General features: G+C 56.6%; 1 protein-coding gene across 3 annotated transcripts in view; it reads left to right on the top strand.

Annotated features, from left to right (window-relative positions):
- CPNE2 (copine 2) overlaps positions 1-21,880 on the top strand; it is a 63,899-nt gene extending 42,019 nt beyond the window's left edge. For 2 of the 3 annotated variants that reach the window (XM_009643284.2, XM_035898746.1), the window contains 11 exons: positions 609-692; positions 3,601-3,690; positions 3,921-4,019; positions 5,972-6,058; positions 6,813-6,872; positions 9,428-9,561; positions 10,342-10,396; positions 15,156-15,207; positions 16,228-16,361; positions 20,091-20,327; positions 21,412-21,880. In XM_009643284.2, the coding sequence (XP_009641579.1) occupies positions 609-692; positions 3,601-3,690; positions 3,921-4,019; positions 5,972-6,058; positions 6,813-6,872; positions 9,428-9,561; positions 10,342-10,396; positions 15,156-15,207; positions 16,228-16,361; positions 20,091-20,327; positions 21,412-21,519 (1,140 nt within the window). In that variant the 3' untranslated portion in view covers positions 21,520-21,880. The remainder of the gene's footprint in view (positions 1-608; positions 693-3,600; positions 3,691-3,920; positions 4,020-5,971; positions 6,059-6,812; positions 6,873-9,427; positions 9,562-10,341; positions 10,397-15,155; positions 15,208-16,227; positions 16,362-20,090; positions 20,328-21,411) is intronic. The other variant, XM_035898745.1, reaches the window with a different exon arrangement.
- The last annotated feature ends 831 nt before the right edge of the window (positions 21,881-22,711 follow it).

Genomic DNA, 22,711 nt, shown 5'->3' with positions numbered 1-22,711 from the left:
TGGCAGCGGAGGAATATCTGGGGAGACGCTGGTGGGACAGGCGGCACGTGCTGACAGGGCTGCGTATCTTGGCAGGTGTTGCATGATGTCTGTCAACACCCGGGCAGCTTGCTCCTTAAAGATTGCCTCTCCTCATGCTGTGCCGCTGTGTGTAGGAGGGTGTTGGTTTTTTTTTTTTTCCCCCCAAGACGCTCGTGCACTTCCTAATTCTGTTTTTCTTTTGAAGATTTGGATGTTTTTCCAAGCCTAATCACAGCTGACTCCCAGCTGGGGTTTTTTTCCATGGCATCTGTGTCCAGAGAGCTTACTGGGTGGCAAATCCCATGGACGTGCCCCAGGGGGACAACTTGCTCGCTGCATCGGTGCCAGCATGCAGCACAAACGCCAATGGGACGCGTGTCTCCGGGGCAGGGAGGGGTGGCAGGGTGCCGCTCGAGGGTGCTGCCGGTTTGCCGGTGTGCTCGAGCCGTGAGGACAGGAGGGTGCCCATGGGGTCGGACAGCACAGGGGTCTGTGCCCTCCGGCACTGCCGGGGAAGAGGGACACGCTTGGAGCGTCGGTCGCTGCTGGCAGAGCGCCGTGTAACCCATCCTGTTCTTCTCCCCCAGGACCTGTTTGGGAAGTCAGACCCCTTCTTGGAGTTTTATAAACCAAGTGACGATGGGAAATGGATGCTGGTTCACAGAACAGAGGTGAGCGCAACTCTGACCCGAGCTGCTGAGACACCACCGTCTGCAAGCAGCTCCTCTTGCCTGTTTTGGCATTATCTCACTAGTCACACATAAAGCGGGGTGGGAGCCCAGGATTTCAAAACCTCACGGCCGCTGCCACTGCATCCAGCTGAGGCTGCTAGGCTTCAGCAGATAAACATTTACCAAGGCCAGTCAGGTCCTGAGGTCTTTTCTGCACTGCTCACTGCTGTACCTGCAAGATGGGCTTTTCACCCGTGTTAACCTCCTGGCTCAGCCTGGGCATGGGCTGTGCCCTGGACCCCTCACCCACCCTGTGCCAGAGCAGTGGGATGAGCTGTGACCCGGGGATATGGTGGTGGGAGGTGGCACAAGGAACGGTGGTGGGGAACAGTTAAAATGAGCATTTGCCAGGTCCTCAGCTGACCTGGGAGGAGGCTCGGGCGTCTCCAGCTTCAGTGCATGAGCACTTGGGCTCATGTCTAATGGAGCTGGAGCCCTGACAGGGAGGCAGAGACCTGTGTTGGTCCCGGTGGGTATAGTCCGGGGCAGCTGACCCCTCCCCATCCCTTGTTTAAACCCCCTGTGATATTTTGATCTGAGCTCCCTTCCGTTACGTTCTCCAGCTGCTGAAGACAGTAATGTTGCAGACACAGGCAGGGAGCAGCCGGCTGGCTCCTGCTTTAGCACCACGTTAATACACTTTCCCCTTCCTCAAAGCTTCTTTCAAGGCGGATTTTTTTTTTGCACATGGCTGCTGGCAGAAAGAGGAGGGGGCGATCGCTGCAGGAGGGGTTTGCAGCACCCCCCATATCGGGGGGAGAGGCTCCCATCACCTCCTTCTCACCCCCCCTCTTTTTCCTCTCCACACCTCACATCCCTCCTCGTCTTGTCCCCTCAAGGCTTGGTGAAGGAGCCCCCGGTCGCACCGCAGCAGAGCCCCGTAAGAAAACAGTTTCAGGCGGAAGGAGAGGGTGGTGTTTACTCGCAGAGCCTCTCCGTGCACTGGGTTTTCCCACTGCTGTGAGAAGTCCATGAGGATTGCCTTAGAATCACGGAACCACGGAATCGTTCGGGTTGGAAAAGCCCTTTAAGCTCCCCAAGCCCAGCCGTTCCCCTAACCCTGCCATCCCACCACTAAACCCTGGCCCTAAGCACCTCATCTGCCCGGCTTTTAAATACCTCCAGGGATGGGGACTCGACCCCTTCCCTGGGCAGCCCCTTCGCTCGCATGCCCACGAGCACCAGGATGCGTGTGTTCCACCACACGTCCCACCGTGTGTCCCACAGTACTGATACTGGCTGGCCTTTTAACCCTAGCTCTGCTGTTTATTTTTTTGGTGCCTTCCCACACACGCTTATGTGCATATTTAATTCATACCAACCTCAATATTTTTCTCAGGTTTCTGTGGGAGTGGGCTGGGACCTTGTTTGGTTTCCTCCTGGTTTAGCATTGGCCACCAAGCCAGATTTCTCAGGCAGGGGGATTTTGGGTGACCTACAGCCCTTCCACTGTGAAGCGGGGTGGGAACTGGGAACGCAGCTATGCACCAGCTGCCACCAGGATAAGCAGGTTGGGTTTATGGGGAGCAGAGGTATAGACTGATTTTTCCTCTGGGTTGCTGCCTGGTTCCTCCACTGTCCTGTCTCGCTGGGTATAGGTCTTGCCTCCTTACCAGCCCCAAATGCATCCCGCTGCCTTGGGAGGAATCCCACACCTTTGTGTTTTAAGGCCGGATACAAAGAAATAAGGTTCCCCGGTCTTGCAGCTTTCAGCGCGGGAGCACACCCAGCTCTCAGCCTGGGGCTGGTGTTCCTTGTGCTGCCACGGAGGTGCTGGCAGGGAAGGACTCGCGCACTCCTTACAAACGGTTATTGAAGCGCAAGTGTGAACGCCCGGCTGGGCACCGCACACTGGGGATGCCAGATCCTTCCCCACCCACACTGGGGACCCGGCGGCTGGCGCTATGCAGGAACCATCTCGGGGTGCGTGGGCTCCCCCTGCTCTTCCCAGCCTCCTGGAGGAGGTGTTTACACATTCTCGACTAAACTGTGCTGGCAGTGTCAGGGTTTCCCCCGGGCTCGCGGAAGAGCCTGGCTGTAAAACAAGATGCCAGCTTCGGGTCCTGTGCAGCCATGTGCCTGCAGCAGCAGCCATCGTCCTCTTCCTCACTGGGCTGCACTGTCGCTGCTCCAGCTGCAGAGCCCCAAGGTCCTCCACAGCAGATACCCCCATGTTTGCCCTGCATGGGGAAGGGTTGATCTGCTGCCCGTGCCTGATGTTCCCGACATTCCCATGAATCTCCCTTTTTGAGCACACCATCTTTGCGAAGGAGGGTCTTCACCCGCCCTGCGGGCACCTCCAACACATGCAGCACGTGCCGGGAACCTGCCAGTGTTGGCTTAGGTTTCCCCCAAGCGCTCGCATCCTCTTTGGAAACGTCAAAAAGCATCAATTCTCATTCCTCCAGCTCAGGTGGCAGCCCTTGTGCAGAGGAGGCTGGACGTGCCCGGGGCTGTTTGGCCATCCCAGCTGGCTGCAACATCCCATGGCACCACCTTCTCGGTGGGCACACCCCAGATGGACATGGGCTACACTGGGGCGCTGGGTGGTTGTAAGTGATGAGTAGGGCAGAGGTTTGTTTAATTGCCCCAGAGGTGGTTAAATCACCTGGCGCAATGCAAACAAATCTGTTGTAGCTCACGCGTGCTACAGCCTGAGGCGCAGGAGCTGCCGTGCCCAAGCTAAGGGGGCAGAAGAGGGCTGACATGGGGCGTTCTGCAGCTCATCTGGCCTGCCCCACCAAGAATCTGGCCCAGGGTCGCTCCTGGGGATGTCGTCCCTGCCTTATGCCCACCTCCCCCTGCAACATGCCCGTCATAACAGCATCCCCCGCTTCCCGCCTCGCAGGTGATCAAGTACACGCTGGACCCCGTCTGGAAGCCATTGACCGTGCCTTTGGTGTCACTGTGTGATGGAGATGTGGAGAAGCTGATAAAGGTAATAGGGGACCCCTCAGCTTGTATCGCAATGGTCCATCGGTTGTTAAACATCCCAAACCCTATGGCTTGTTTATCAAAAAACCCCCACGCAAACTAAACCAGAACCACCCCCAAAAACCCCAACCCCTTGTCAGGGGTCTCCAAAGGGAGAGTTTGGGAACCTCAGCAGGTCCCCTCGCAGGAGACGGTCACTGCGCCTGAGGCTGGGTCGTGCTCCTTCTGCCCTAGGTGGTGTGTTACGACTACGACAGTGATGGGGGGCATGACTTCATTGGGGAGTTCCAGACCTCGGTGGCCAGGATGTGCGAAGCCCAGGATGCCCTTCCGGTGAGTTCCAACGTGTTTTCAGGGAAGACTGAGGAAGGGGTTCTTCAGGGTGGTGGGGACTTTGGTACTTGCACTGACTCTCGACCTTCCTCCTCCCAGCCGCACTGTGAGTGACCCAGGCCACGGCCGTAGCTGAAGCATCAGAGCTAGGGAGAGGGCTAAGGCAGTCTGGGCTGGAAACAGGGCTCTGCTGGGATGCCTGAAGCAGCACCCATGATTTGGGGGGTGCCCTGTGGTTTGGGGGGCCAGAAGGGGAGGTGTGGGATGCTGCTGGGGCTGCCTCTGCTGCAGGGACAGCCTGGTCCCCAGGAGGGCCAGCACCTCTGCAACCCCATACCAGTTCTGTGGCCAAAGGTGTCCCTGTCTTCCCCCCAAACTCGAAGCACTGGCCAAAAGCCTTGGCAGATGACGCCTGACTGAAGGCACGGCGTGAAAACTCATGGATAAGCAGAGCTTTTCACTGCCGTTGTCGCTGGGGTTACAAAATCAGGAGGAGGTCTTGGCCATGATGTCGAGGGGTGTAAACCACCACGCGCAGCACAACGTGAAGAGTTTCCTGGTGGGGGAAACTGAGGCACAAAGGCACGAAGCATCCTGTCTCGGACTGCACAGGCTGATGGTGCTGGAGGCGAGGCAGGCGTTGAAGCTGTTTTCCCACTGGATTTACAGCCCACCGGCCTAGCAATAAAATCATCTTTTTTCTCCGTGGAACCCTGAGAGATGCTGGCTAGGAGAGAGTGGAACCGGCCTGGCTGTGCACTTGTGCCCCCTGCACAACGGGTCTGTCTGGGGATGGGCGCTCTGCCTCCTCCCCTTGCCTGCCTTGTCGCCAAGGCTCAGGTCCCCTCCACACCCCGGTAAAGCTGCTCCCCATCTGATGCCATGCTCCAAGCGGAGCTGCCGTGGGCGCCAGGCAGAGGAAGGTGGCTCCAAAGGCAAGCGGCTGCTGCTTGCCCTTCAGTGCCCTTCCTCCCTGGAGCAGCTCCTCATGACCTGCCTCATCCTGCCGTGTGGCCACGCTGATGAGGGTCACTGCAGAAGCATGGACAGAGATGCTCTTGCTGTAGACCAGGCACTGTATGCTGGCATCGAGCCACAGCCTGGCCGAGACAGGGGAAAGGCTCATTGCCACATCCAGGGCCACCACTGGGCTGGTCTGAGCAGGTCCAGGGCCATCACCAGGCTGGACTGAGCAGGTCCAGGGCCATAACTGCTGGTCTGAGCAGGATGCTGGGGAAGGGGGCACAGACCGGCCACCACTGTCCCATGTGGGAGCCATGGTCTGGGATGGACCATCTGCCTGGGTTTATTCAGAGTGAGGGGACTTTGTCAATAGTACCCGTATTTTGTTCAGCCTGTGAAATGCAACGCTTGCATTCAGAAACCTTAAGGATTTTAGAATTTCAATGTTCCCATTTTCCCACAGCTGGGAGAATGGACACGGCTTTCTCCCTGTGCTCCCCCTGCCCCATCCTGCCCCCTCCCCAAGACCAACCTGGCTGTAAACCTTATCCTTGGACGAGAGTCATTATTAAGTTTTAGATTATTAAAAAAAAAAATAATATTGCAGCAATTTTCTGAATATTCAAAAGTAATTTTGTTTTCCCAGAACTTTTGAGGAAATGTAGTGTCCTGCCGTAGTTCCATCCCATCCTGTTTATCCCTGTTGTACCCTGTAGTACCCCATGGCCTCATTGGGGTCTCAGCTGCCCTGCTCCACATCTTGGTCTGGCTGAAAGCCACCAGGAAGGAAAAGCAACCCCTTCCCAAGTAGTCCCTGTGCCTCCATTTCCATCACTCAATATCAGCAGCTCGCTAGCATTCATTTATGTCTCATCAGCGCTTTGAAACACGTGGAGGGAGGGTGCCTGCAGGATGCAGCCACTGGTGGCCCTGGCAGCCACTGGCACAGCCCAGCTCTCACACCAGTGCCTGCCCCTCGTGTGTTACAGCTCGAGCTGGAGTGCATTAACCCCAAAAAGCAAAAGAAGAAAAAGAATTACAAGAACTCTGGGACCATCATTGTCAAGTCCTGCAAAGTGAGTATGGAGCTGGAATGCTCCTCACCGAACTCAGGTCTTCCTGAGCTCCCCCTGCCAGCCCTCCTATCCCTAGTGCCCTTGCAGGGCACAGGACCTGTGGAGCATGAACAAAGGCATGAGCTCCTTTCTGCTTGGGTTTCGCTCCCCTTGGAGCATCTGAGTCACTGAGTTGCTGGTGCCACCCTGTGCTGGGATGGCTGCAGACCCCAGAGGAGATGTTGCTCAACATGGGCAGCATCTGCATGAAGCCCAAGCTGCGTGCGCCCACCATCTGCTTGGTGGCTCCTTAGGGGCAAGGGCTGGGTGCGAGTCGGGGAGGTCCTCCTGCTGCTGCTGAAGTCCTCCATTCGTATGGCAGCAGCACAGCGGGGAAGGTGCCGACACAGCTCTTCCCGCACTAGATCTGCAGGTGGTGTGAGATTGTTTTGGCCATGGGGACAGGATCTTCCATTCAGTTCACTGTGATGGACTTTTCCAGCTCTCAAGGATTCCTGCCCACAAGCCTCCCACCCCAGCTTTTGACCAACACATGGGCCCTGCTTGGCCCCACGTGCCTTGTGAAGCACCAAAACACTGCCATGGGAGACCCAGGTGGTTCATCCCATCCACTTTGCCACGTGGCTGAAGGTCCCCAAGGCCCATACTCGCAGTGACCGCCAGCTTGGGCACTTCCTGTGTGTCTATTGGGGTTTTTGTTCTGCAATGGTGAAGATTGCTGAAATGCTGCTTTTTTTGTTGGGTTTTCTTTCAGATAAGCAGAGATTTCTCCTTCCTGGACTACATCCTGGGAGGCTGCCAGCTGATGTTTACCGTAAGGACTTTTGATGGTAACATCTGTGCAACGGTCAAAGCTGGGGAGGGAGGTTCTGCATGCAAGTGGCTTCTTATGGCAATGAAAAGCTGCGCTGTTTTGCTGTGAAATGATGCGGCTTTGGGGCTTGGGGGGTCATTACTGCTGTGCTCAGCTCCAGCAGCACAGAGGGAGCTGCCTAGACTTTGGCCACAGACTCCCTCAAAGACCTTCTGACCCTTCACAAAACACTACAGGCTTCTCCCCCTGTGGCAGGGTTTAAGCACCCCCCAGTATTTTGTGGAAGCTCTCCCCATTTTGGAGCCAGCTGAGAGGCTCTGGACTGTTAATGAGATTTTTTTCTGAATTTTTACTGATGTTTCCCCCTTCTTCCCAGCTGGACTGTGGCTCGTCCAGAATAGCTAACCGAGGACACTACAACCCCAAGTGAAACTGCTGCAACGCAGAAGTGTGTGTGGGGTTAATTTCTGCAACCTTCTCTGGCGCGGTACCCGGAGAGCTGCGGGCACTCGCACTATTTCAGTTTGTGTTTTGTTGTTTTGGCTGAAAACACGCTGGGGGGAGAGTAGGAGGAAGAGTTGCCATAGGAACAGGAGCGATTGGGAGAGTGTTTGCTGTGCCGATCTGCTACCCTGTGCTAAGGCCTTGGTGCTGGAGAGGGAATAGAGGAGAAAAGCATGGAGCTCTTGTGTGAATTAGGCTTGAATGCAGGAATCTTCCTCCTCATCTAAATATCTGCCGGTTGTTGGAGGGTTTCTCACCTGCTCAAGGCATCTTTGGCCCAAAGACCTGGGTGGGTTTGCGATGGGTGTAGAAGTGCCTGAGGCAGGAGAAGGATGCTGCCACATGTGCTCCCATGATTTGGAAAGGCCTCTGGTGTCCTCCCTGCCGAGGGAGCCAGTGGGGAGAGAAGGGCTGAAGCCAACAAGAAGAGGAGCGTTGTGCCCGGCCGCTTGCCTCATGCAGCCCAGCTGCATCCCTCCCAAATTTGTTGCCCAAGTGCCGCTCTTGGTGACGTTGCTTGCATGAGGGGGGCACACGTCTGTCAGACTCCACTGAGCCCCCTCCCCGTGCCTCGGTTTCCCTCTTTCTTGCTGACCGTGCCCACAGTGGCTCTGCAGGAGCTGGGCACACGTGTGTGGGTCATACAGCAGCAAGCCGCAGGTTGGTAAGGCTGTAAGGTTGCTTGATGGAGAAGCTGGATTTTCCTAGAACCATAGGGTTTTCCTAGAACTATAGGATTCTTCCAACCTTAGGCTGGAAGGGACCTTTGAAGATCATCAGTACAAGCCCCCTGCTGAGGGCAGGGATGTCTTCCACTGGATCTGATTACTCAGAGCCCCGTCCAACCTGAGCTTGAGCACTTCCTGGGATAGGGCATCCACAACTTCTCTGGGCAACCTCTTCCAGTGCCTCACCACCCTCATCGTACAGCATTTCTCCCTTATCTCCAATCTGGGCCTCAAGTTGTGCCAGGGCAGGTTTAGGTTGGACATGGGGAAAAATTCCTTCCCCGCAAGGGCTGTCAGGCCCTGGAAGGGGCTGCCCAGGGAAGGGGTCGAGTCCCCATCCCTGGGGGGATTTAAAAGCCAGGCAGATGAGGTGCTTAGGGCCAGGGTTTAGTGGTGGGATGGCAGGGTTAGGGGAACGGCTGGGCTTGGGGAGCTTAAAGGGCTTTTCCAACCCAAACGATTCTGTGGTTCTATGATTCTATAAACCGACTTTCTTCCAGTTTGAAACCATGTCCCCTTGTCCTGTCAAGCCTGTTTGACCTGCTGCCCTGGCACAGGGTGGTAGCATGTCCTGGGCTGTGGCACCTTCTCAGCCCAAACGCAGTTCATCCTCTCCCGTTATGGATCCGGAGCAAAATCCCTCGCGAATCCCCTGAGCTCAGTTTAGCTGACAGAGTTATTTTGCGGTTTGCCTATTTGCTCAGCAGACTACACGAGCTCAGGGCTGCCCGTCACCTGCTCGCCTCTTCCCAGCTCTCCCTTCCCAGTCATTTCAGATCGGGTGGCTCAGCGTCTCGCCTTGCATTTCTCCAAATGCCTTTAAGCAGCAACCCCTGTTGAGGCAGGTGCCAAGCAAGCCCCTTGCTGACAAAGGCCCCGTTGCTCCCTGGGGAAGGGCGGCTGCAGGGAAGACTCCGCTCAGGGTTGTGACTCTTCTGTCAAAGACCTTGAGATCCAAATGCCCAGGTGACCCTGGCTGCTTTAGTGTCCATGGGGGCTACTCAGTTCCTGAGCTTAATGCCTGGGAAATGGGTCACCATTGAGGTGGTGGCGGCTTGCTCCAGCAGCAGAGGCTGCTTGGGGGCACCTTATGTGATCCTTGCTGGTGGAAAATGCAGGTGTGACATGGAACGGCTTTGCCTAACCTTGTGTTTAATCACCTCTTTTCAGGGAAAGTGAAGAGCTGAACTTTGTTCAACTTTTTCAAATGTTTGAGGCTTGGGTCTTGATGGGGCTGTGTGTGGACCTGGGAGGCTCGGTGGCTGGGTCTGCAGTGGTGTCTGCTAACAGAGGACAGCTCCGTGCTTCTCTCTCGCCCCCCAGGTTGGGATCGACTTCACGGCCTCCAATGGGAACCCACAAGACCCCTCTTCCTTGCACTATATCAACCCCATGGGCACAAACGAGTACCTGTCGGCTATCTGGGCTGTCGGCCAGATCATCCAGGACTATGACTCGTAAGCACCGTCCCCTTCTGCCGCCCCCCTGCTCTGCGGCTGTTGCCCTGGTTCCCACGGGGCTGCTGGCTTGCATGTGCCCTGATTTCCCACCTGCAAAGCCAGGGCTGAATAACACCCGGCTTTTAGAAAGTGCCTTGAGTGAAAACAGCCATAGGCGTTGGGATGGGGGAGGCGGACAATGTAAGGACATGGTTTCCCCTCTCCTCCCACTGCGCCGTTGAGTGGAAGGGTGCATTGGCGGGGGGGGGAGCGTCCTTTACCGAGGGCAACCAGAGGCCAGCAGCTCCGGGGCTTGCTCAGCGTAGCAGTGGGTGCCCTTGGCTTGTGGTCTTGGCTGTTGTTCCCCAGCCGCCCTGGGATGTGCAACACAGAAAAATATCATCTTAGACATCAATAGAGAAAACAAAGCAGGGTTCTGTTGGTCTCACCATGCTGGCTTTCATGGCCAAAATGGATAGCCAATTTTTTTTTAAATATCCAGGCTTGCACATCTGCAAAAGACTCAGGTGTTTGGGCAAGAGGATGCTCCTGGCGCCTGCGGGCAATGGAGCAAAGCCGGACTCTTTTCTCCCTAAATATCAAAAGCCAAAGGGGAATAGCCCCTCTGTCTCTGTACTCTGAGTTTTAGAGGCACTGCCTTGCTTTGGGAGAGGGGAAGGCTGGCACTGTTCTTAGCTGGTGCTTTGTCTGTAGTTGGGCACTGAGCAGCTGGCAAGAGCCATGCAAGCCAGCTGTGCCTGTGCCTGAATACACCCGAACATTTTTCTTCTCTTTTAGAGACAAGATGTTTCCTGCTCTGGGATTCGGCGCCCAGCTTCCGCCAGACTGGAAGGTGAAGCGTTGTTGTCACCTGCATGGTTGAGATGGGTTTGTCCTTGTATTGCCCAGGCAGGAGTGGAGCTGCCAGGGCTTCCTGGCTGGCTCAGCTGGGGAAAAGCTGCCAGGCAGAGGGGGAATGGGCGGACATGGGATTTCAGCTGGTGGAGAGTGGGTGGGCGGCGAGGTGGGGATGGGGCGTGGGCAGCCCCTTCCTCCCTTCCAAGCTGGCTTGAAAGAAGCAGCTCCCTAGGGCTCATGGGCAGAGCCAGGCATTGGCTCATTTCCCTGGCAGGGGGCAGGAACAATTCTGGGCATGGGGAAGGGCCCCTGGATGAGCAGCAGAGCTGGGAAGGGGGCTGGGTGCTGGGTAGCTGCAAGGTGATGTTGCAGGGGCAGAGCCCCCAAGGTCTGGAGCAGAGAGGCTTTCCCAAAAGCACTTTGATCTTTTGCTGGAATTTGGCACTGAGGGGGTTAAAGGCACCCTGGTCCTGCAAGGTCTGAGCTGGAGCATCCTGGGCATCAGGAGTTGGGCAGGGACTGGGGCTGCTCCGGCATCTGAGGGAGCACTGTGTTCTGAGAGGGTGCACGGGGACACCACCACCTTTCGTTACTGGCTGGGTCTTTTGGCCGCTCGTTGCTCGCACCCTTAATGTGCATTTTCTTTCTCCTTGCTGTCTTTGAGACATCCCAGCTTCAGGCTGGGGTTGAGCCTCAGCGAGCCCTTTGTGTTCTTTGGGGGGGAGCTTTGCTCTGGGCTGAGGGCAGGAGGGCATGAAAGCCATGAGCAGACGAGTCGGGCCGGGGAGCTGGTGGCTGCCAGCCATGGAGGCTGGGGATGTCCTGCCTGCTCCGGCTTTGTGCTTTTCTCCGCTCTCCCGGCAGCCAAAATCCGTGTGACTCAAGCAGGAGTGCTTGTTTGCCAGCCACTGGGGGAGATCCCTTCATGTGCACTTTGGAGCTGATTCATCCTCCTTGGCCGGCAAATGTCTCTGGTCTGTCACTTCACCACTTTCAGTGGGAAAATGTTGATAGGCAGCTCCCAAGGGCTAACAGCCAGCTGCCGTCAGGGGTTTATTACTTTGGTGGAGGAATGGAAATGGAAAACGTGGTGGGGACGGGAAAGGTCCGGCGGCCCTGGATGCCTGGGGGAATGGGTGAATCGTCCCGGGAATGCTGCCGATGGGGGGGTTGGTGCCTGTGGGAAAGGCATTGCTCGGCTGGAAAGGGCCCTTCTGCAACACTGGAGGCAGGTGCCAGGTAGAGGATGCTGGCTGGGGGGCAAAGGGATGCTACAGACATTTCCCACTGCTCCCACAGGCCTGGGGATGCTCTGTAAGTGCTACCAGAAAAAACACCTTGTTTTCCCCCAGAATAATGCCTAAGCCTGCGTAAACCCCGGCAGAGAGCAGCTCTGCCTTCCCAGGTGCTTGGCCTGTGCCTACAGGTCACCCTAATGCCCGGGGTGACCATCAGGTGTCTCTTGTTAGGAGTGGGGGCATCCCCCTGCACCGCCCCAGCCTGCAGCTTCATCCCTCCCTGGCCTGTGGGGTCTGTGCATCACCGGCTTGGCTTGCTCGTTAAAGGGGTTTTGGTAATCAAGGCTCATTGGGTAATTTCCAAGCCAAAGCAGTGGTTCTTCATTGAAACCCATGCCCTGTGTTATGGCAGGGAGCAGCGTGGCCAGTAACGCTCCCCGGGGGATGAAACGGAGGAAGGGTGGCTGTTGTGCCCGAAGGGTGGCTGTTGTGCCAGTGGGCCCGAGTGCAAACCGGGAAGATCGTTAGGAGATAAGAGCCGTATTAATGGCGCTTTGTGCTCCTGTTGCCATGGCTCCCCCAGCACTTCCCGGGCGCCCGTCAGAGTTGGAGCGAGATGTTTTGCACACAACAGTCTCGTTGGAAATGTCAGAGAACATCTTGCAGTGTAACAGCTCTGTGCAGAGCCTGGAGCAGTTTCCCAGCAGGGAAGGGGAGAGGGAAGCAGATGGGTTGTGGTGTCTGGGGGATGAGCAAAGGCAAGGCGGCAGCAGAGAGGGTGATGCTTAACAGCAGAGCCCCACCACTCGCCCTGGGTTTGGGAGACAGAACAGGGAACAGTTTAGGTTGGAAGGGAGCCTTAAAGGTCATCTCGTCCAACCCCCCTGCCATGGGCAGGGACATCTTCAACTGGACCAGGTTGCTCAGAGCCCCGTCCAGCATTGAATGTTTCCAGGGATGGGGCCTCCACCACCACTCTGGGCAACCCCTTCCAGTGTCTCACCACCCTCATTGTAAAGAATTCCTTCCTGGGTATACCCAGTTCAATGGGGTTGGCCAAAGGAGATGTCTTTGTGCCCACAGAGCTCAGCCTCTGCAGCTGAAGCTGGCGGCTTTGCCAATGTCCCCCCGCTCAGGGCTTTCCCTCCATTTGCCTTTTTTTCCTACATAGGGAAGCTGAGTTGTGGCAGGGGTGGGATGGCTGTGGGAGGTGGCAGAGACCCCTCAGTGGGGCTGGTTAGAGCTGCTGCTGTCCCCATGCAGGGCTGGAAGGGGACCCAGCCTGGCCACAGCCAAATGCCTTACCCCTTGGGGTGGTTTGAAGGAGTACCTCCTGGCAGGTTACCGGTGAATAAAACACCGCATACCTTTAATCAGACTCCACAGAAACTGGTTTTCAAAATACGAGCTAAATAGGGCATGAAATCTGGGGTTTTGTTGTTGATTTGAAGACTTCCTGTTGAATTTTGTAGCTGATATAGATATATATAGATATATATAATCTGTAAAAACTCCAGAGGAGCTTTTGAAGCACTTCTGCCACACAGGGGATCCAGGCCGTAGACGGTGAGGTACACAGCTCCAAACCATTCGGTTGCTGCTTGTGAGAAAGAGAAAACCTTCTCCTGCAGTGCCAAACATGGGATAATCTGGCTTGCCTTGCCAATAAATACCCGTACGGCAGAATCCCAAACGCCTTCTAAAAAACAAAAATTAGAAAAAGCGAGCCCTTTGCAACTGCAAATCAAGAAACGTGCCTTTGGATCTGTTGCCCAAAATTGAGGTTTCCGCAGGGAAGGGCGCATGCAAAGCCCAGTCATGCGTTTCATTCTGTGTCTCTAGCCCTGGGGTTACTGGTGGCCAGGAGCGTTACTGGTGGTGCCCAGCAGGCATGGGGATACCAGGCAGGCTGCTGACAGCCCCCAGGCCGACAGCCCGTCTGCTTTGCGGTGTGGGGAGGGCTTTGCTTGTCCCACTTCTGTTTGGCTGCTGTTGCCCACCCCACAGCCTCTCATAAAAATCATTTCTGCTGCTTTCGACACAAAGCCCAGCAGAATGGAAACTCTGAACCAGCTGTGTGTTGCTTTTGCAGCCTCAGGAGGACTTCTGCATTGTTGTGGCAGCTTTATGAGCACGCACGTCCCAGAGCCATCCCCTGGCTGAGCAGCTCAGCAAACCACCACCCTTTGGAGAGGGAGAAAATATCCTTGCTTTGTAACTCTGGCACAAACAGAGCGGGAGCTTTTTGTCTCGGAGCCCTTGAGCTGGTGGCCTGAAAGCCCAGATCACCTCCTTCAGCCATCAGAGGTGCTGGAGGCAGCAGTCACGTGGCCTTGGTGCTCCCGAGAGTCTGTTTGCTTCCTAAGGTGCCTGAACTGCAGCTGGCAGAGTGAGGAATTCCTCAGCTCCAAGATCGGAGGGTTGTTTCCCTAGCTCCCAGATCTGATGGTTGTTCTCCAAGCAAGCTGTTGACCCACGCCAAGGCTGGCAAGGTTCACATTGGAGGCCAGGAGTCCTGACCCCCTCTTGCACCCAGGCCATTGAGCTGCCCTACTTTCGCTGGCAGAGATAGGTTCAAAGTAATGGGTTGCCCAATGTTTCGGGGTTTCTCTCTGTAGGGTCTTCCTGCAGAAGTAGATGAGGGAGGTTTTGCGATTCACAGTCAGCGCTGCTGTTGGGTTTCTCTGGCCAGGCAAGTGTGAAAAGCTGGGGACAGGGGCGCGCAAGGCTATCTGCTGTCCTGCAGGACCTCCTTGTGAGAGCATCTCCCTCAGCTTGGGAGAAGGTGGTGGAAAACCTGGAGGATTTTGCACCTGCCTTGGCGGAGGGGTGGTTTCATGGTCAATGAAAACCAGCCCAGACCACGCTGGGTCTTGCTGTTCATGCACCTCTCCTGCGCTGCCTTTCACCCTCACCATGACCCAGATGATGAAGGTAATTGTCTGCTGGCGTTGTCATGGGGGCTGATGTGCCAGGCAGGCCTTCAGCCCAGATCCCTTGGTGCCTGCCACCCTCCTGCACCACCATACCGCTTGCAGGGAGATGAGGAACCGGAATGCTGACAAAACTGGGGCTCCCTGTGGTGTTAATTGAGTTTTCTCCCCTTCTACCCTGTGATGGGATGAAGGAATTCTTCCCGGTGCCCAGTGAGGCGCCCAGCTGGCTGAGGGCAGCCCTTCCACAGGCTTTCCCTCTGGGCAGCCAGTGACAACCTGGTGTCAATAGCTGTAGGAGAATGAATGCTGTGATGATTTCAGGTGGTTCCACGATCAGGGATGAAGGCCAGAGGAACCAGTCCGCCCTCAAACGCTGCTCAGTCCTGACCACCTCTGAATTTGCTGCTCTTCGCTGTTTGGGTAGTGGAGGGCTGGGATGGACCTGGATGGACCTGGTCTGCAACCACCGGTTCCTGCCCCAGGGGAGCATCAGACCCAAAGCAGCCTTGCAGCATCAGACCAACCGAGAGCGACCGTCCAGCTGCCCTCCATGTTAATCCGGTTCTTTTCTTCTCCACAGGTATCCCATGAGTTCGCCATTAACTTCAATCCCACAAATCCCTTCTGTTCAGGTAAGTGTCCTCAGGACTTCCATCAGGTCTTTAATGCTCCTTAGATGCTTTTGGTGCCCTGTGGCCTCTCCTCCACCTTTCCCCAATAACTCCTCTCAGGAATTTTTCAAGGCCTGCTCAGAGGCAGATGTTGACAGCGAAGCAGAGTGAGTGCGAGGGGAACATTCCCAGGAAAGCAGAGAAAATTTGGGGGCACATAGGAAGGCCCAGGGTAAAACGCAACTGGATTCAGACAGGGTGAAACACACCCTTGTGCTGCGGCCCGGGGCGTCCTACCAGCCGCCCATGGCTCCAGAGCAGCTGATGGCAGCCACAGCTGAAGAGCTGCTCGCATTGCAAGGGCCACTGTGGGCTGCAGATGGTGTCTGCTTCACCCCAGCAGAGCAGGGGCTTGGGCAGCCCCCGAACCTCATTGGCAGGATCACAAGCGTCGGCTTTTCTGCTGCCTTTGCTTCGTTCCGTCCCTCTCCGGTAGCTAGAAAGCATTCATTGGACCTGACTTACTGCACGCATTTTGGATTACTCCCACACATCCTGTGGGGAGAGCAGCCACTTACCCTGTTCCACTGTGGCAGAAGCAGAAGGGCCTCCGATGACCCACAGGTCCCAAATGCAGTTTGGGAGCTCTGAGGGTGCTCTGGGGCTGTTTTGCTTCTCTCCACTGCCTCTGCCCCCTGTCTGTCTGGTTTTTGGATACACGCGGAGGCCAGGAGTTGCTTTTCTTTTTGCTTCCCCTCTTTGGTGGATTCTGAGATTTCTGTGGAAATGCAAGGAAAGCCCCCCATTGTGGGTGAGGGTGCACTCACCCTGGAGGGTCTGAGCAGCCACTACAAAAAAGCAAAGCCCTGGTTTAGGAGATTTGAGGTGGATGAAGCCTGTGGAGCTGGATGAGTTGGGGCGGGGGGGGGAACTGTCTGAGTTCAGCTCCCATGGCAGCGTTAGCTTAGGATGCTTAATTTGGCTGGTGGGGGCCTGCGCTGTGGTGCCTTGTAATGCCTGGCTTCTCTGCTTTCCCTGAAGGTGTGGAGGGGATTGTCCAAGCGTACTCAGCCTGCCTGCCCCACATCCGCTTCTACGGACCCACCAACTTCTCCCCCATCGTCAACCACGTGGCCCGCTTTGCGGCACAGGCCACCCAACAAGAGGCTGCATCTGTAAGTCCCTAAGAGCCCGCAATGTGACAGCAATCCCAACCACTTTGGGCAGGGGAGGACTGAGCTTGGTTTCATGTCTTGCCCTTTGCTGTGGGCAGGGAGGCAGGGTCTTCCCAGCAGGACCATCCCCAGGGTCCCCGCAGCTGCAGGCCCTGGGTTGGCTGTTGTCATTCCAGATGGAGAACATGGAGTCACAGCAAATGCTGCTTAGGAGGAAAAAAATAACTCAAAAACTTGACAACAGTCGACAAAACCACAGCTGTGGAAAATGAGAAATTACTGGGGAGAGGACTGAGACAAGGGTGGGAGATGCCGTGAGGTGGGCATCCCTTGGATTTATGCAGATGTCTTGAGCACCATCTTAAATTTTGGTGCCTTTATCCCAAAGAGGATCAAACAGCCCCGGGAATGGTCATGCGAGGGTTGGCCAAGACACTCAGCAGCATGAAATGGCTCCGGTATGAGAAGCAGCTCCTGTATGGGAAGCAATAAGGCTGGCACCGTCTGGCCCAGGAAGTCAGCTGGGGATCTCAGAGGCGCATAAAATCGCAAATGGTGAAAAAGCAACTGATTTCTCCCCAGTTCTTGCTGGGAAGGCCTACCAGGCTCCCCAGGAACGGCTGGGTAATGGGCATTCAACGGGCCCATGTGCGGTGGAGTCAGGGATGGTGCCGGGGCAGAGGACTGAAGGTCTGGAGAGGGAAGGGGTGTGCTCATGGCCAAGCATAACCCAAGGGCCATTCCCCACTGTGCCAGGGAGAGCTTGGGTCAGGAGTCCCTGACGTGCACCACCCAGGAGCCAGCAGGAGGCAGGAAGGGATAACTTTGTTCTGTCCCCATTTTTTTCCTAAAACATCCTCTGCTGAGCTCCAAGGGGCTTTGCTCTGGGGAGGCAATATCTCCTTCTGGATAAGCGGGGAAGGATAGTCCCAAGGAGCATGGTCCTTGCTTTCCCAACGGCCTCCTGCTCCTTTGTGCCACGGGGCTGTCCTGGGGCAGGATGGACCAGGTGGTCCTGGGGGACCAGGGGCATGGAGGACAGTGCTGCTGCTGCCATAACCCAAGTGGGAAACACAAGCAACAGGGAAGAGGTTGAGCAGGACCTCAAACCTTTGGCATGTTTCCCTTCGACACCCAGCAAACAGCTGGGGGTAGCATCTCCCACTCTGGGAAGGTCTCCCAGGGAGATTGGGGGGGGCACATCCAGCCTTGCCAAGGAGAGAGCAAGTCCACATCGTGGCATAAAGTGCGGTGTTGCTGATGTGGCTGATGGCCGCATCTGAACCTTTTGCTGGGAGAAGACCTTTCCGCTTTTTCCTTCCAAATAGCTTTTTCTGTTTGAGGGGGAATTGCAGAAAACCACAGGATGGCTCGGTCTGATCACTGCTTTTCACACCACTTGGCCAAGCAGCGGGCTCAGGGCCAGGCTTCGGGTTCCCCTGCGGCTGCTCGGCTGCCCTGGAAGCCCCCCTTACTCCATCGGGCTGTTCCCATCCCTGTGTCAAGAAGCTGCTCATTAGCTCGGTTGCACTGGGCCACAAGGGAGCCGGCGCCAGCGTGGGTTTGGAAGGTGAGACCGTTGGTTGCCAGGGTGCCTGCGTGCGCCGGGGGGTCCAGCCCTGCCAGTGGTGGCCAGGGTGTCCTCTTGGGGGTGCGAGGAGCGTTTGAAGACCATGAGCTGGAGCTCACTCACATCCCTGTGGCAGCAGGTCTGGGCCCTGGCTTTTGCTGGCCCCAAGCAGCTCAGCCTGGGCATCGCCCCAGGGTGAAAGCTTCCCTGGTTCCTGCCTGGAGCAGAGCTGTATCACAGCCAGAGCCTCCTCCCCCAGGGGACCTTTGCCTTGGGTGACACTGTTCTTCCCAGCTCTGGGCACAGGGTAACACTGAAGTTGGTTTAATTCAGGACAAATCCAGGTTGCTCATTTTTTCTGTTCTCTCTCTTGGCCTGGGTGGGGGAGGGAGAAGCCCACAGGCTCCGCACTGAGCAGAAGCACTAATCGCATGCAAATTGCAGCCCTCTGTTGGCACTAATAGTTTAATCAAGGGCAGTTTTAAACCATGGGCACCGATAGTGCTGTCAGAGGCAAGCCTGTGTTGGCTCGGGCTTTTTTCTTTTGGAAGCACAGAGCGTTATTGATGAGGGATCTCGCTCCTCCTCGGTCTTCTCTTCCACCCCATCTTCAGCAGCATGTGGCAAAACCACCCTGATGCTGCTGGCTTTGAGGACCTACCTTCCTCTCCTCTTCCTCCCACTCTTGCTTGCTCCCAACATTTCAGATAGATAAACCCAAAAACCCTCATAGTTTTTCCATGGCAACGCAGATCACAAACACCGTTCCCGTTCTCAGCTGCTCTCCTCAAGGTTTTACTCTTCCTCCCGTGCTGATTCCCAGCCAGGATCAGGCCCCATTCACTTGTCCTGCTTCCAGTGACAACCAGTGCTGGCCACCATGCAGGAGCACACAGGTCTTCTCCTGGCAGAGGTCTTTTACCCTCTGGACTCGGCTGGTGGGGTCCTGCTCTCCTGACCTACACCTCTCCATGATTTGCTCTGAAAAGTTCAGATTTAGGGGAAAAAACTAAGCCTTGGGCACTGCTCTTCCAGCAGGGCCAACGCCTCGGAAGGGGTTGGAGTCAGAAAGGGGCTGGCTGCCTACCCCAGCTTGGGAAAACCTCCCTACCCGTGGCCTTGGGGTGTGTTTAAGCTTGCCCCGGCCACATTTGTACTTGGTGTTCAGCACCCAAGAGCATCGAGGGAAAGTGACACTGAGGGAAGGTTTCGGGAGATGGGGGCTGGAGGAAGAACAAGAAAACGGGCTTGGGGCTGTGCTCCCTCACTTGCTTTTCTGGGACGGCTGCACCAGTGGTTTTCAGAGGCAATGGAAAGAATGAGGAGAGGAAAAAAGGGCTTTAATGCACTTAAGTGCTGGTTTTCGTCATTTCCCCAGCGCACACAAGCTGTGTAATGTGCCACTACTTGTCCCTGAGGTGGAGATGGGCTTTTGGGGGTCCACATGCCCCGGATTTGCTGAGCTGGGGCCAGCAGGGCCGTCTGCCCGCTTGCTCGTCCTCTCCACTTCTGTGGACCAGCCCCAGCGCCCTCCTTTTCCCGCAGGAAGGGGAGCGGGTGCCCACCCTGCTGCTCTGACAGCCCCCAGGCTTTTGGGTGCCCTCTGCACCCCGCCTTGGTGCCTCCGAGACCCAGAGTTTTGTACAGGAGAGGGACAAGCCCTGAGCCTGGGACGGGCCCCTGCGCCCTGCAGCCTGGCACTGGGATGTGGGAGATGCTCCCCATTGGCGTGGGGAGGTGCCATGGGGCTGCCCTGGAGTGTGCCCCACTGCCTGTGCCCGGGGGCGGGTGGTTCATCTCCCTGCAGCGCTCGTGCCCCAGCCCCAGACTCCTCCTGGCCATGACACAGAAGCTCTGCACAGGTTGGGCTGTTTGGTTTTCCCATCATTAAGTACAGTAAATCAGCAAAATGCTTTGGCGTGGGAGCTGGTTTGTCATTTGGTTATTGTCTTCCAAAAACCAGGGGGACAGGAGCACCCAAAATTTCTGGGTGCTGCTGAAAGAGGACGATGCCAGCTGTGCTGGGGAGGGGGGACCCTCACGCTCCCAAATCCCTGGGGGACCTGTGGAGCGTCCCAGCCACTCGCACCCCCCCCAGGCTCTGGCTGCAGCCTGAGGGTGCCCTGACTGGGTCTGACCCTCCGCCCTCCCCTCCACAGCAATACTTCATCCTCCTCATCATCACGGATGGGGTGATCAGTGACATGGATGAGACGAGACACGCCGTGGTGCAGGCATCCAAGCTGCCCATGTCCATCATCATTGTGGGGGTGGGCAATGCCGACTTCGCTGCCATGGAGTTCCTGGATGGGGACAGCCGGGTGCTGCGCTCCTACACCGGCGAGGAGGCCATGCGTGACATCGTCCAGTTTGTGCCCTTCCGGGATTTCCGCAACGTGAGTGTGGGCAGCGGGGCAGGGAGGATCGCAGGCAGAAATGGGGTCTGAAGCCTGGAAACGCCCCTGGATGTGGAGCAGCCCTTGTGAGGGGCAGCGAGGGGCACAAGAAGAGGGCTGGCACCCGCCTGCCTCACCCTGGCCCTGAATGCCACATCCCTTGGCGATGCTGGCATAGAACCATGGAATCATTTGGGTTGGAAAAGCCCTTTAAGCTCCCCAAGCCCAACCATTCCCCTAACCTTGCCATCCCACCACTAAACCCTGGCCCTAAGCACCTCATCTGCCTGGCTTTTAAATCCCTCCAGGGATGGAGGCACAGACCAGGGAAATCAGTGCCACAGGCAGGGCCAGCAGCGCTCTGCACCCGCACGGCATGCTCCATCTGAGCAGCCCCCTGCCTCTGCCACCTCTCATCAAAAAAACCCCCTGTTAATTACAGCAGGGTAACAGCAGCGAGCTGGGGCAGTGCTGGGCTCGCGGCCCTTGCCACAGTCCCGTGCCAGTGTGTCCTGCTCAGGCCTCGTCCGGCACCCGTGACACCCCACATGCTGAGGACTTAATGCTGAATTGCCCCAGCCTGGGGGGGGAGCCCTGAGCCCCCTGGTCCCTTCCCAGTGCTGGGGTGGTGCCGGCACTGGCCCTGCATGCATCCCCTCTGGCTTCCTGCTGCCCTCCGTTGTGCATTGGAATAGAGAGATGCAGTCCCCTGCCCATTTGGGGGCAGGAGTCAGCCCTGGGGCTGGTGCTGGCGCGGGATTGCCAGCAGCTGCAGAAAATCAGCCTGTGCTTCTCTGCCCCCTTTTTGCAGCTCCCCACCCTGCTCCCATTTCTCCTGCTGCTCCTCAATACCTGTTTTTTCTAACCCACCGAGGATGTTTTCTTCCTCCCTGCCAGCAAATTCTCCCCTGGAGGGAAGGTGCAGAGAAGGTGTATGAAATGCTGGCTGCCGGTAGGCTCGGGGGGGGGAGGGGGGGTATTAAATGAACCACCCTGCTCCAGGGTCGGTGACAGCCCTGCCGCGGTTGCTTGGTCAGTCCCTGTGGCCATTCCAATGCCGGCGTTTGTGTCTCACCGCCTGCAGGCACCCAAGGAGACCCTGGCCAAGGCCGTGCTGGCAGAGCTGCCCCAGCAAGTCGTGCAGTACTTCAAGCACCAAAACCTGCCCCCCATCACCTCAGAGCCGGCGTAGAGCTGTGCCAGGCTGCGCCCCCTGCATGCCGCCGGAGCCCCTCACTCCTGCCGGAACTGCATCTTCCACATGCCCTTCGGAGAAGCCCACCCTCCCCGAAACACTTTGTACTTCTTAATTTAATTGCTAAGTTCTTAAAACTCACCCCAGAGAAGCATCTGGGTTTGTTTTGTACAGTCCCAGCCCCCAGTAACACTAAGCTGCCAGGCCATGCCCTGGCCCGGCTCCACTGTTACTGCTCAGTATCGAATGTACTTTGTAGGATTTCAGTGGAACGGGATACAATTTTTACAATCAAAACTTGCTTTTTCCAAGCACTGAAATGCTCAATGTATTATTATCATCCGATGAACTGGTCACTGTATAGTTCCCGTATCCGTGCTGTCACGCTCGATGTCCATTTTTATACCGTGTACATGTTAGATTTGTTATACTCAGGTAAATAAAGAAACTTGGACATTTAAAACAAGGCTCTCCTGGATGTCCAACCCTGTTCTCCTGCCCGCTCCAACCCGGATCAGTCCCGGGCTGCCAAGGGCAGTGTGGAGGAGGGCGATTTACAGGAGGCAGAGGTGAAGGTGGGTGTCCTGGGGAGGCAGCATCCCCTCATTGCCCCCGCCCTGTCAGCTCCAGTGCCTGCCCAAGCCGAGGGGCTTGGGAAAACACCGGCGAACCCGCAACAACCCGCCCAGCAGCATGTTTGTGGTTCACTGCTGCTTCATTGCTAGAAATTTTTCCAGGATCAAGTAACAAAAGCTCCCTGCGGCCTGGGAGGAGATGGGCCAGGCAGCGAGATCCTGCTCTCAGCAGCTCCTTGGAGCGGCTCATCAGCATCACGCCATTGCCAGCGCTAATTGCTGCCTTCCTCCGTTGTTAACAAGACGGGGCTGGCAGGCAGAACCGAATCTACAACTCCAAACTCAGGCAGCCCTGACCTCCCTCCTCCCACTTAAAAGCTCCCTGCGGCCTGGGAGGAGATGGGCCAGGCAGCGAGATCCTGCTCTCAGCAGCTCCTTGGAGCGGCTCATCAGCATCACGCCATTGCCAGCGCTAATTGCTGCCTTCCTCCGTTGTTAACAAGACGGGGCTGGCAGGCAGAACCGAATCTACAACTCCAAACTCAGGCAGCCCTGACCTCCCTCCTCCCACTTGCGATGGGAGGTGGGCGTCTGGAAGCGAAGACCGGAGCCGG

Source organism: Egretta garzetta, unplaced genomic scaffold (assembly GCF_000687185.1).
Source record: "Egretta garzetta isolate BGI_Z169 unplaced genomic scaffold, ASM68718v1 scaffold27, whole genome shotgun sequence".
Classification (NCBI taxonomy): domain Eukaryota; kingdom Metazoa; phylum Chordata; class Aves; order Pelecaniformes; family Ardeidae; genus Egretta; species Egretta garzetta.
This window is presented reverse-complemented; position numbering and strand designations above follow the sequence as displayed.